General features: G+C 47.4%; 1 protein-coding gene and 1 pseudogene across 1 annotated transcript in view; one reads left to right on the top strand and one right to left on the bottom strand.

Moving 5' to 3' along the window:
* The window catches only part of Espl1 (extra spindle pole bodies like 1, separase), a 29,182-nt gene extending 17,044 nt beyond the window's left edge, over positions 1-12,138 (bottom strand). The window contains exons 1-11 of the mRNA XM_008838535.3: positions 11,999-12,138; positions 11,589-11,678; positions 10,137-11,198; positions 9,770-9,874; positions 9,519-9,630; positions 5,483-5,619; positions 3,729-3,922; positions 2,789-3,028; positions 2,428-2,572; positions 2,168-2,306; positions 1,834-1,973 (exon numbers count right to left, since the gene is read on the bottom strand). Coding sequence (XP_008836757.1) covers positions 1,834-1,973; positions 2,168-2,306; positions 2,428-2,572; positions 2,789-3,028; positions 3,729-3,922; positions 5,483-5,619; positions 9,519-9,630; positions 9,770-9,874; positions 10,137-11,198; positions 11,589-11,669 — 2,355 coding nt within the window. The 5' untranslated portion in view covers positions 11,670-11,678; positions 11,999-12,138. The remainder of the gene's footprint in view (positions 1-1,833; positions 1,974-2,167; positions 2,307-2,427; positions 2,573-2,788; positions 3,029-3,728; positions 3,923-5,482; positions 5,620-9,518; positions 9,631-9,769; positions 9,875-10,136; positions 11,199-11,588; positions 11,679-11,998) is intronic.
* The window catches only part of LOC103739021, a 6,988-nt pseudogene continuing 6,633 nt past the window's right edge, over positions 11,816-12,170 (top strand).

Raw genomic sequence — 12,170 nt, 5'->3', positions numbered from 1 at the left:
CCCACAGGGTGGCTGCAAACCATCCTTAACTCCAGTTCCAGGGGAATCCGAAGCCCTCTTCTGACCTCTGAGGCATTGCACAACATAGGTGCACTCACATACATGCAGGCAATACCCTCATAACACATAAAATAAAAATAAATAAAATATTTAAAGAAAAATTGCGGATGTAGCACAGTTGGTAGACTGTTTGCCTTGCATGTTGGCGTTCCTAGATTTGATTCCTCAGCACCACAAAAATTAAGCAAAGCTTAGATGCCAATCACTACTAGTAACCAGAGCTTACTTGCAACAGACACTGTGCCAAGATGTTCATGTCCATCAGCTCATTTAACTTTCATAGCAACTCTAATCTCAACTCTTTAGCACAGAGGTTAGGTTGCTTGTCTAAGTTCACATAAGTTTGCCTGTGATAGAACCAAGACTTAAGAGCTGAGCAAGTGTCTCAAGACTATTTGTGCTAGAAATATGTCCTAAAGCTTTGTGACAAAAGCTTTTATGTGTGATTTTAAAAAATGTTTATTGCTGCTGGGTATGGTGGCCCACACCCTTAATCCCAGCACTCTGGAGGCAAGAGGTAGGCGGATCTCTGAGTTCAAGGTCAGCCTGGTCTACATAGTGAGTTCCAGGCCAGCTGGGGCTATAGGGAGATCCTGTCTCAAAAAAAAGACCAAAAAACCCAAATGTTTATTTAATTTTTGGGTGGTACTGGGGATTGGGTAGTATTGAAACCAAGTCCCTTCTGACCTCCACAGGCACTACAAACACATGGCAGATTTACATACATGCAGGTAAAACACACATAAAATAAAAATAATGGGGCTAGAGAGATGGCTCAGCAGTTAAGAACACTGACTGTTCTTGCAGAAGACCTGGTTTGAATCCCAGCACCCACATGGCAGCTGACAACTGTCTGTAACTCCAGTTACAGGGGATCCAACAGCTTCTTCTATCCTCTGTGGGCCTTGCACAACATGGGCGCACTTACCTACATGCAGGCATAATACTCATATACATAAAATAAAATAAAAATAATAAATTAAAAAAAAATTTTTTTTTAATTAAAAAAGGGCGGGGACCTTTTTAAAGGGGGAGGCTCAGAAGATGGTTCAGTCTTTAAAGTGCTTGCTATGTAAGTATGAGGATCTGAATTTGTATCCCAACATCCATATAAAAAGCTGAGCATGGCCTGTAATCCCAGCACTGTGAAGGCAAAGACTGGAGGATCCCTAGGGCCTGCTGGCTAGCCAGACTACCCAAATCAGTAAGCGCCAGCTTCAGAGAAAAGTGGTACACACAATTGAGCATAAAATCAAAGAGCTGGGCATAATGGTAGTGTGCCTGCCCAGCATCCATGAGGTCCTAGGTTCAATCCCCAGTACTGAAATAAAAGTAAAATTGTGTTTATGAGTTTTTTTGAGTGTAAGAGCCAAAGTATCCAGTATTAAAGCTAACATTTAAGTTTTCCATTTACACAAAACACCGTCCAGGCATTATTGTGCTGATAACAATGCCATTAGGTAGTATTATTGCTCCCCACCTTTTTGTGACACTGGCGACTGAACCAAGAGCTTTGCACACGGTAGGCAAGTGCTCCATCGAGCTACATTATCCAGCCCTTGTTTTTTTGAGAGGATATCCTGCATCTCATAATCTTCCTGCCTCAGCCTCCCAAGTGCTAGCATTACAATTGTGTGCCACCATGCCTGACACAGCCCCATGCTTTTAATCACTGGATTGCTTGGCGACTCAGCAAGTACACAGGTCAAATGTGAGAGAGCTGTTTCTGGTTTAGCCTTGTGGCACTGACTTCCATCAGTCCTGTCCCATTACCTTTGCCACCAGTTGATAGAGGACCACTAGGATCTGCAGGGAGGCTGCTGTCTGCTGGAGACACCGCACAGCCGGGGTTGACCCCTTTGTGAGCACCTCCTTCCACAGGGACAGGGCTTGGTCCAGGCATTTGGACTGAGCTGCAAATCAGAAGGAAGTGACCACTTTTTCCACATGGCCACCTGGAAAGAGCTTGGCTTTCTCAATAACATGCTCTGCCCTTTGTGCCAGCCTCCCCAACCCCCAATTTCTCCTACCACAAGTCCAGCCTCTTTCATACTTGGAGGTATCTGTTTCGGATCAGATGAGTATGGAACATGTTCACTGCCCTCACCTGCATCTGCAGCCAAGTTGCAGGCAATGTTACTATACAGAAAACGGTCCTCCTGGAGTTTATCTTCATAGTTCAGGTCATTGACTTCAAATTCCTCTAAGTTACTAGGGGCCTGAGCTCTCCGATCCCGCTCAATACCCTAGATGGGGAAGAGGAGGGATCAAAAGAAAAAACCATGGTGGTGCTAGCTTAGTGGGAACAGTCCAGGGAAATGCCTGATCTATACCCATGGTGGTGCTAGCTTAGTGGGAACCACTCACTTCCTGCAGTTTGGCCTCCAAGGTACAGACGTAGAACCACAGCAAGGCCTGCGCTTTATCATCCAGAAGGCAATCCTGTTCCTGTGTCTCAGGCTTCACAGACTCCAGAAGCTGCAGGGCTTCCTGGATGGCATCCAGGGCAGAGCTGCAGGGATAAATGTACTTAAGTGAGGCCCATTATTGAGTACCAATCACAGGGCCCTGGGAGGGGCCCACTGTAGACAGCTGGTCACACTTGAGTAAGTTTCAGTGGCCAGAAAACGAAGGGGCAAGCAGCAACATAGAGTAGAAAACTGACCCCCAAACAGTAACACTAGGGCAAGGAGCAGGAGTGGCCTCCCTCCTTATTATTCCTCCTCACCAGTCAGCCTGCTGGACAAAGTTGTGGTAGCACAGCACCTGAGCCAGTTCCACCAGGTGGGTAGCTCGTGCCCAGGCTCCGGCTGGGGTCTCCTCAGGGCTCAGCTCCAACAGGTCACAGATGACATTGAAGCGTTCCTGCCCGGTGTCAGCCCGTACAGCCTTATATGCCCGCAGCTCCTCCCTCAGCAGCAACACCTGTGTCTCTGGATCCCAGCCATTCAGGCTATCTCGCAAAGTCCTGAGAGAAGGGAGATTCAGCACCAGGATAGAGACCTTGAAGATGGAGTCTCTGCCCCTTTGGCTTTGTCAAGCCAGTTCCCATTCCCAAGGTTGCTCTCACCCTGGACCTTTCTATTTAGCATTTCCTCTGTAAGGAGTGCTCCTCAAGATATTTAAGTGATGGATTCCTCTTTATCTTCAGATCTTACATACATTACTTCTCCAAAAAGGGCTTGCCTAATAACCGATCTAAAGTTTATCCCTCTTGGGGGCTGGAGAGATGGTTCAGCAGTTTAGAGCATTTGCTGTTCTGCCAGAGGACATGAGTTCAGTTCCCAGCACCCAGAACTGCCTGTAACTCCTGCTGCAGGGGATCCAATGCCTTCTGGCCTCTGCAGGCACCCACACACATATACATAAATAAATGTGACATACACTCTCATAGATACGTATACATAATAAAAACAAAACAAAGTTCATCCTTCTTTTAACAAGTCATGGTTTATCTCAATAAAAGGAAGATATACTGAACAAAAACAAGAATATTGCTTGTCACCACTATGTTCCAGGTACCTAGGTACATAGTGGCTGGCATGAAGTAGGCACTCGATGCATACTGATGAAGGAATCATTGCCTTTCTCAAAATTAAAAGCTGAGAGACATGGGGACAGAATGGATACATGGGCAGACATGGTCACCCTCCTCCTCTCAAACTTACTTTAGCTGTAGCTGCTTGTCTCCAGCCCGGGCTGCATCCATTTTGACCCGAACCCAGAAAGTGACTGGTTCGGCCATGTGTTCAGGGCTATAGGGTTGCAGAGCTTCCAGCCATAAGGTCACCATCTTGCAGCCCTGGGCCTGTTTACCCAGTTTCTTCAAACTCTCCACATGTATCCGGAAGCACCTGTGCAGCTAACCAGAGACAGGGAAGAGATGGAGCTGGAACAGAGGGGCAGTGAGGGCACACGGCACAACAGTAGAGCGAACGTGCACAGCACGTCCCCACGTGGAGGGGACCAGCAGGTAGTCCTCCTGCCTCTCTGCATTCCCGAGAACTAAGTCCCCTGGCACTCTCCACCTCAGCGGCTCCCATCCACCCAGCCCTCATGGTCAACATCCACACCCTAAGGACCTGCTTCTCCTTGGGTGACCTTTTCCTCAGCAAATAGCACTGTCTAATCTACAGAGATACAGGGCTACTCTCGCCTCTTCCTTCTCTTCCTCCCTATCGGCTGGTCACTTATCAGTGACCAGAAGCCTTGACTTCTTGCACCCAGTCACTTCTTTTAGCTCTTGGCACAGCTAGTTCAGTTCAGCCCACCCTTCCCTGCCTGGGCTGCACAGTCTCATTAACCTAGGCTTGTCCCTTGCACTGTTTGCCAAAGTGATGCCAAAGCAATTCAAATGTCGACCTGATGTTATGACTCCATTTACATCCTTCAGAGACTCATCACTTACTTGAGATGAAGTCCAAGGCCCTGTACCGCCCATGTCACTTGTCAATCCAGCCAACCCAACATTTCAAAGGTATTCTTGCTTAAGACATTGTTTTTGACTCTGGTTGTGCAAGGACCACCTTGGGGTTGGGGAGACTAAGCTCTGGGGCAAGAGTCTGAAGTAACTAACTTGAGGCAGGCATGAGAACAGAATGTCTCTGAAGTTCACTCAGATGATTCTAACGTCAAACTAGGTTTGGAAGCACTGGCTTAGGAGGGAGGCCAAACGCAAAGAGCATGTCATTCTAAAGAAAAAGATTAGAGGGGCTGGAGAGATGGCTCAGTGGTTACGAGCACTAGCTGCTCTTGTAGAGGACCCAGGTTCAGTTCCCGGCACCCATATGGCAGCTAAGAATTGTCTGTAACTCCAGTTCCAGGGGATCTGATGCTGTCTTCTGACTCCATGGGCATTACATGAGACATGGGTGAGCTTATATACATGCAGGCAATACACTCATATACATAAAATAAATAAAATATTAAAAAGAAAGAAAAAGATTAGACTGGGTATAATGACACACACCTTTAATCCTAGCACTCCAGAGATAGAGGCAGGCAGATTTCTGGGAGACCAGCTAGGCTGGTTTACATAGGGGGTTCCAGGCCAGCCAGGACTGCAGAGTGAGACCCTGCCTCGTATAAATAAAGATTAGGTAAAACAGGGGCCAGGGGTGATGGCGCACGCCTTTAATCCCAGCACTCGGGAGGCAGAGGTAGGTGGATATCTGAGAGATCTGAGAGTTTGAGGCCAGCCTGATCTACATAGAGAGTTCCAGGCCAGCTGGGGTTACAGGGAGACCCTGTCTAAAAAGATCAAAAAAAAAAAAAAAGATTAACAGTATAGGTGAGGTTTGGGAAATACTGCCCAGGTACTGATACTGACCCCACTGTAAGGCAGAACTGTGGCCAGGTCCCTTCATATCACTCATGTCCCCCACCATAAAATCTCCATTCTGCCCCTTTCCTTCCCTCTTACCTTCTCAGGAGGCACCTTAGGACAAGTGTTTGGTTTTGCCAAGCCCAAGTGCTGACAGATTGGCTCCGAGATGGCGCATGCCTCAGCATACAGCTTGTGACTAAAGAAGCTATAGGCCAAGTTACTGGTGTAAGAGGCTGCAGAGAGAGAGGAGACAACTGATCATCAGAATGGGTCCCATTTCCCTGTCCTGCTGAGAAGCTCAACCTGGGGTCAGCTCAGTAGTTTCCAAATAATACTACCAAAGCATTCCAGATCACTAGGGAAAATAAGTGAGCTGCTGCCCACCATTCCTATGAGGTAACCTCATAACAGTGGCCCCTCCACACATCTACAAGTGTCAAGTCCTTACAGACCAGCCTGTTTTCATCATGCTCCAGAGTCAGGATTCTAGGGCCAACATTGGTCTGACTCCTCCTCCTCCTTCCTTCATGCCACTGAAACCACAAGCTTCCCTGTAGTCCTCAAATATCCCAGACTCTCTCTCTCCCCAGCCTCAGGCCTTGGATACTCTGCCAGGGCTGTTCTTTCCCTGGCATCTTCATGGTTAGCAGCCTTATATCCACCTATCTACCAAGTCTTCGCTCATACCACCGTCCCTACAAGGCTGACCCTGACCACCCAATTTAAGTTGATAGTGGACTTCTAGCTCTTTCTAATCCTATTCTCTTTTCCTCTTTTTTTTTTTTTTTTTTTGGTCTTTTTGAGACAGGGTTTCCCTGGAAACCTCAGCTGGCCTGGAACTCACTATGTAGACCAGGCTGGCCTTGAACTCAGAGGCCTGCCTCTGCTTCCCGACTGCTGGGATTAAAGGCATGCACCACCATGCCCCACACTACCTACCATTTTTCTTACCACTTTTTTAAAAAAAACATTATTTATTGTATGTATGTATGTGTTCACATGCCATGATGACACACATGGTCAGAGGATAACTTGAAGGAGTTGGTTCTTTCCATCTACCATGGGAGTTCTGGGAATAGAACTTGGGTCATCAAGCTTGGTGGCAAGTGCCTTTACTAATTGGGCTATCTGGCTGGTCCCTAGGATCTCACTCTATAGCCTAGGCTGGCCTGGAACTTACTATGTAACTCAGGCTGACACTGAACTCTCATGGCAATCCTTCCCAGCCTCATGAGTGTTGAGATTACAGGTGAGCCACACCATGCCCAGCTCTTACCTTTGTTTGTTTGTTCTAACAAGTTCTAACTGTAGCCCCAGCTGGCCTGGAACTCACTATGTAGAGCAGGCTGGCCTCAATTTCATATAGATCTGCCTGCCTCTGCCTCTGGAGTGCTGGGATTAGAAACATGCACCACCATGTCTGGCTTCTTACCATTTTTTAACATGTTGATAATTCAATTATTGAGTTATCTTCTCCCAGAACTAGAGTGTGGTTCCATGATGGACAGAACTTTGTTTCTTTTACTGACATATCCAATAGTGCAATTTTGCTACATAAATAAATCCAAAGTTATATATGCAGTTTCTCTTGGGGGGAGGGTTAGTGCTAAGGCTCAAACCCAGACCCTTGCACATGCTAGGCAAGTGCTCTACCACTGGGTTACATCCTCAGCCTGATGCAGTTTCTTGGATTTCAACATAGACAGATGGGAGAAAGTAAAGTTAGACTTTATTCATTATTCCCAGGAAGAATTCTCATGCTTGTGTCGTTGTACGGGCCCAGAGCCCCAGCTACTTGGGAGGCAAAGGTGAGAGGAACACTTGAGTCTACAAGATGAAGACTAGCCTGGGCAGTGGAGTGAGGCCTCATCTTGAATAAAAACCTAGACATGGTGGCTCACAATTATAATCCCAACACTTGGAAGGCTGAGGCAGGAAACTACACAATGACTTCCAGGCCAGCCTGGGCTAAAGTGAGGCTCTGTAGCAAAATAACAAATCAAATAATAATTTTGTGACTCCCTCTATGATAAGGCAAGGTTTGACCACTGAGTGTATGAAATATTCTCTAGAATCTTTCCATGACTGAACTCTTTGGGATCATATGATTTAAACTAAAGAGTCGTGCTTTTTGTAAAATAAGGGAGAGATATACTATGAAGTACAAAGATAGGCAAAGTTATTAGAATTGTGGCTTAAGGCTGGAATCTAGTGAATGGAAGGAGACCCAAGGGGTTTTCTAGCATGAAAGTCAAATTCTCTTATCTTAATGTTGGTTACAAAGTGTGTTAACTTGGGCTGGAGCGATGGCTCAGAGGTTAAGAGCATTGACTGCTCTTGCAGAGGTCCTGGGTTCCATTCCCAGCACCCACATGGTGGCTATTAACCATCTGTAACTCCAGTTCCAGGGGATCCAATGCCCTCTTCTGACCTCCAGGGGCACTACACGACATGGGTGCACCTACCTACATGCAAGCAATACACCCATACATATTATAGAAAAATAAAAAAAATAAGCCAGGTGTGGTGGCACATGCCTTTAATCCCAGCACTCAGGAGGCAGAGGCAGGCAAATCTCTGAGTTTAAGGCCAGCCTGGTCTATATAGTGAGTTCCAGGTCAGCATGGGCTAGAGGGAGACCCTGTCTCAAAAAGATCAAAAAAATTAAACTTTTTAAAAAAGTGTGCTAACTTTATAAAAATTCATTAGACTATTTATTTATGACTTAAGCACTTTCCTGTGTATAGTTAAATAAAAAAGGTCTCAAAAAAGCACATACCTATGTTGGTTCATACATATACCAAATATTTTCAGAGGGACATACAAGAAATTGATACTAGCTGCCTCTAGAAGGGGAAACAGGTGATCAAGAATGGAAGAACTTTTTACTGTATGACCTTTTTCTTTTCTTCAGTACTAGAGAGGAAATCCAAGACCTTGTACATATCAAGCAATGCTCTATCACAGGGCTACACTCCCAGCCTGAGATTCTTGTTCATCTTTTTTGGGTCTTTTTAAGACAGGGTCTCCTGGTAGCCCCAGCTAGCCTGAACTCACTGTGTAGACCAGGCTGGCCTTGATCTCATAGAGATCTGCCTGCCTCTGTCTCCCAAGTGCTGGGATTAAAGGGGTGCGGTACTATACCCAGCCCGAGATTCTTCTTCTAAGACAAAGCTATATAGCAAAGGTTGACTTCCAACTTCAAACTTGTGGCCTCAAACTTGTGATCCTCTTGCCATAGCCACCCCAGCTCTAAGACCACAGGCATGGGCTACCATACCAGGCTTCTGTATAATCTTTTGAACAACTTTAACTTTGAACCATGTGAATAGTTTACCTGGCTTTTAAAAGTTTAAGTTAGAAACATCCTTTTTTTTTCGGTCTTTTTGAGACAGGGTCTCCCTGTAGCCCCAGCTGTCCTGGAACTCACTATGTAGACCAGGCTGGCCTTGAACTCACAGAGATCCGCCTGCCTCTGCCTCCCAAGTGCTGGGATTAAAGGCGTGCACTACCACGCCCGACCCGGGCACAAACATTTTTATGAAACAAATACCAAAATCAACCTGCAAAGCAAGCTAGGTATGGTGGTGTACACCTTTAGTCTGAGCACTAGGGAGGAAAAGGCAGATAGACCTCTGTGAGACTGAGGCCAGCCTGGTCTAAGTAGCAAGCTCTAGGCCAATCAGGGCTACATACTGAGACCTATCTCAAAAAACAAACAACAAAAAACCCCCAAAACACTCTGCAAAGTAAAACCAGAAAACAAAAACAATCAGTGCCTGCTGTAATAAGCCCCATCACTTCTCTCCTGTGTTAAGTAAAACAACTGATCCTTATAAACAGTTCTTTCAGCTGGGTGTGGTGACACTCGCCTTTAATCCCAGCAGTCTGGAGGCAGAAGCAGGCAATTTATATGAGATTTACAGTAAGTTCCAGGTCAGCAGGGCCAACATAGTAAGACCCTGTCTCAAAAACAAAAACAAAAAAACAAACCAAAACTGAAAGTTGTTTCATTGCCTCCTTAGCCATCCGGTACCCACAATGGTCAGAAGTATACAGCAAGTACTATTTGGCTGCCTAATGAGTAATAACCCTCTCCCAGAACTCTGTGTCTAGGCCCAAGGGTACTAACCAGTCATCCCCAGGTAGTCAGTCAGCTCCCCGCCTGACAGGCCCTCTAAGGCGTCCAGCATCCAGACAACAGCTGATCTGCAACTCTCCACTAGCCTGACCAGCTCATCTACCTGGAGGAACAAGAGTGAAAAGTCATTCAAGGCCCAAGGGGACCTCTAACTCAGCACACGCCCTAAAATCAAAGCAACCCTAAAGCTCTTCCAAAGGGCAACCTCAGACCGTTCACATTCCTTGATCCCCAGATGGTACCTGACAGTCTTGAGCAAAGTCGTAAACCATCCCAGTGTAGAGATGAAGACCCTGAAAGTGCATCTGAAGCAAAGACTGCTGCTGCTTGGGGGAAATCTCACAGGCCTGAATGAAGAAGGAAGCAGGGAAGTTGGTCTTAAGGCCAAAGACAGTGAGCTGAATACTGCCCAGAGTCCATAAGAGCTGACACAGCCCTGGGAGGACCCCGGGATGATCCCTGCCCTCTTAGGATATTATCAGGCTGCTTCCCAGGCAAAGGCCAGAGCAGCTTACCAAGGAGCCAGAACTTCTAGATCTGGCCAAACACTAGGTTGGTAGTGAGCTCACAGAACCACATCCCCACCCTACCTCTGAGTCGTTAACTCACACTATCATCTCGAAGCTGCCGGAGAAGGGAGCAGTACCGGCCAAGAAAAGCGAAGAGGTTCAGGATGGTATCAGGTCCATAGTGTCTCTTGATGCCTCTCTCTAGGCCTGACAGGAAGAACTGGCAGCTGTCATACAGTGCCCTAAAAGGAGGTGATGGTGCCTTCATACTGTCATTTAGGATAGCTGATGCCTTAATCAAAAGCTGGGTCACTGCCTGGGGTTCTTCTTCCCCAGCCTTCAGCAGTTGTACTCCCAACTGGCATAACTCAAGGCCAGGGGCTAGGCTGGTATTCTTTAGGTAATCATGAGCCTTCTCCACTGCACTGGTGGCCTTGTCATGGTGCTGACTCCAGCAGAGGCGACGACAGTGTTCCAAAGTGAGCTCCAAGAGGCAGAGGGCCCTCTGGGGAGAAAGAGGACCAGGAGAGCTACTGCCCTCACCCACTAAGATTCTGATCACATGCCTTGAGAGCAAGCTGTATAAGAAATCAGCATCAGCTTCATCTAGACCATGCCCACTAGCTTCAAATAGGTGATAAGCAGCCACCACTCGACAAGCAGATGGAGAAGCAAAGTGAGGAACTTCACAAGGAACACTTTCATCTTCCAATAGTACTAAGAAGCCCAAGGCCTTCAGCCGAATTGAGAATGCAGCTCGACGCTCTAACAGTGCTTCTGCTCCCTTCCAGAGCAGAGAAAAGCTGCCCCGAGCCACAGCCTCATAGTCTTGGGGAGCAGCTTGGCGACAGCTCTCTACCAAGCAGTCATGGAGAGGTTGGGCAAGGCAGAACACAGCATCTGGGCTTCCCTGAGATGCAGCATTCCGAAGTAATATGAAGAGAATGCGTTCCAGATAGAGGGGAGGGCGCTGTGGGGTTGACAACAAGTAGCCATCACAGGCCAGCTCTGCTAGCTCCAGCAGACTCCTCAGGTGCTCAGGGCAAGCTAGCTTGGCAGTCAACTGCTGGATGCAGGCCCTCAGGATAGCATCACATACTTGTCTCCTTTCAGCATCAGACCGGCTGCTGGGAAAACTAGTTGGTGATTTTGACAGGAACTCCTACAAAGAGAGAGAGATGAGTGGAGTGAACTAGGAACTAGAAAAGGGTTTCATAGAAGGTCTCCCTGCTTAACTGGCTTCAAATGATGGTAAAACACAAGCCAGGTTTGGTGGCATGGCCTGGGTTAAGGCAGGAGGATCCAAAGACCTGCCTGGGCTTCAGTGAGTTCAAGGCCAGCTGAGGCAACTTAGACCCTGTGTCAAAATAAAAAGTAAAGAGGGGTGGGGGATGTAGCTCAGTGGTGAAGGACTTTCCTAGCATGCATGAGACGCTGGATTCAATCCCCAGTATGGAAGAAAAAGGGGGGAAAAAAAAAAAGGAAACAAAACATAGATCAAACAGCTGATTTCAGAAAGCCAAGTGTGACCTGGGCAAGAAAGCATCCTCACCTTCAAGTCGGGCAGCAGCTCCTGGGCCTCCTTCGGGCTGCTTAGCAGAGAGGCGAAGTTGACTCCTTTGAAGTTCCTCATGGCGTAAGGCTATAGAAAAGGAAACGGATTTTAGAAGGCAGCGCCGATTAGTTCTGGAGCTAACTGGAGTAAAGAAGAGAGACTGAAGGCTGTGGAAGCAGCAAAGAATCCCATCAGAAATCAGATCCGAAAAACCTCTAGCGAGGATGCCGGGCTGCTGTTCTAAACTGACGCGTCCACGCTCCCTTCCTCCAGGTCGCCCGTCGTTCTCACTATGCGACTACCCCACCCCAGAGAGCTCCCCAGAGCTCCTGGGCGCCCCAAGGTCCCTCGAACAAGGATAGAGGTGCCCACGCCTCTCCCAAGTCAGCAAAGGGAACGTCACTCACCTCGGCTTGAGCGCACGGTCACGAGGCCCTCCGTGCCCTACTTCTAAACTCCCGGGTCTTTAAGGTGGAGGAATAACTTCCACCCTAAGCCTCCACTGAGGATCCAAAAAGTAACCTTCGTTTTCCGCGCCAGCCCCTCCTTTCAAATCTTTCCAGTGGCCAATCAGCGACA

This window comes from Nannospalax galili, unplaced genomic scaffold (genome assembly GCF_000622305.1).
Source record: "Nannospalax galili isolate Female #2095 unplaced genomic scaffold, S.galili_v1.0 scaffold251, whole genome shotgun sequence".
Classification (NCBI taxonomy): domain Eukaryota; kingdom Metazoa; phylum Chordata; class Mammalia; order Rodentia; family Spalacidae; genus Nannospalax; species Nannospalax galili.
The sequence above is the reverse complement of the archived record's forward strand: the minus strand, read 5'-3'. Positions and strand labels throughout refer to the sequence as shown.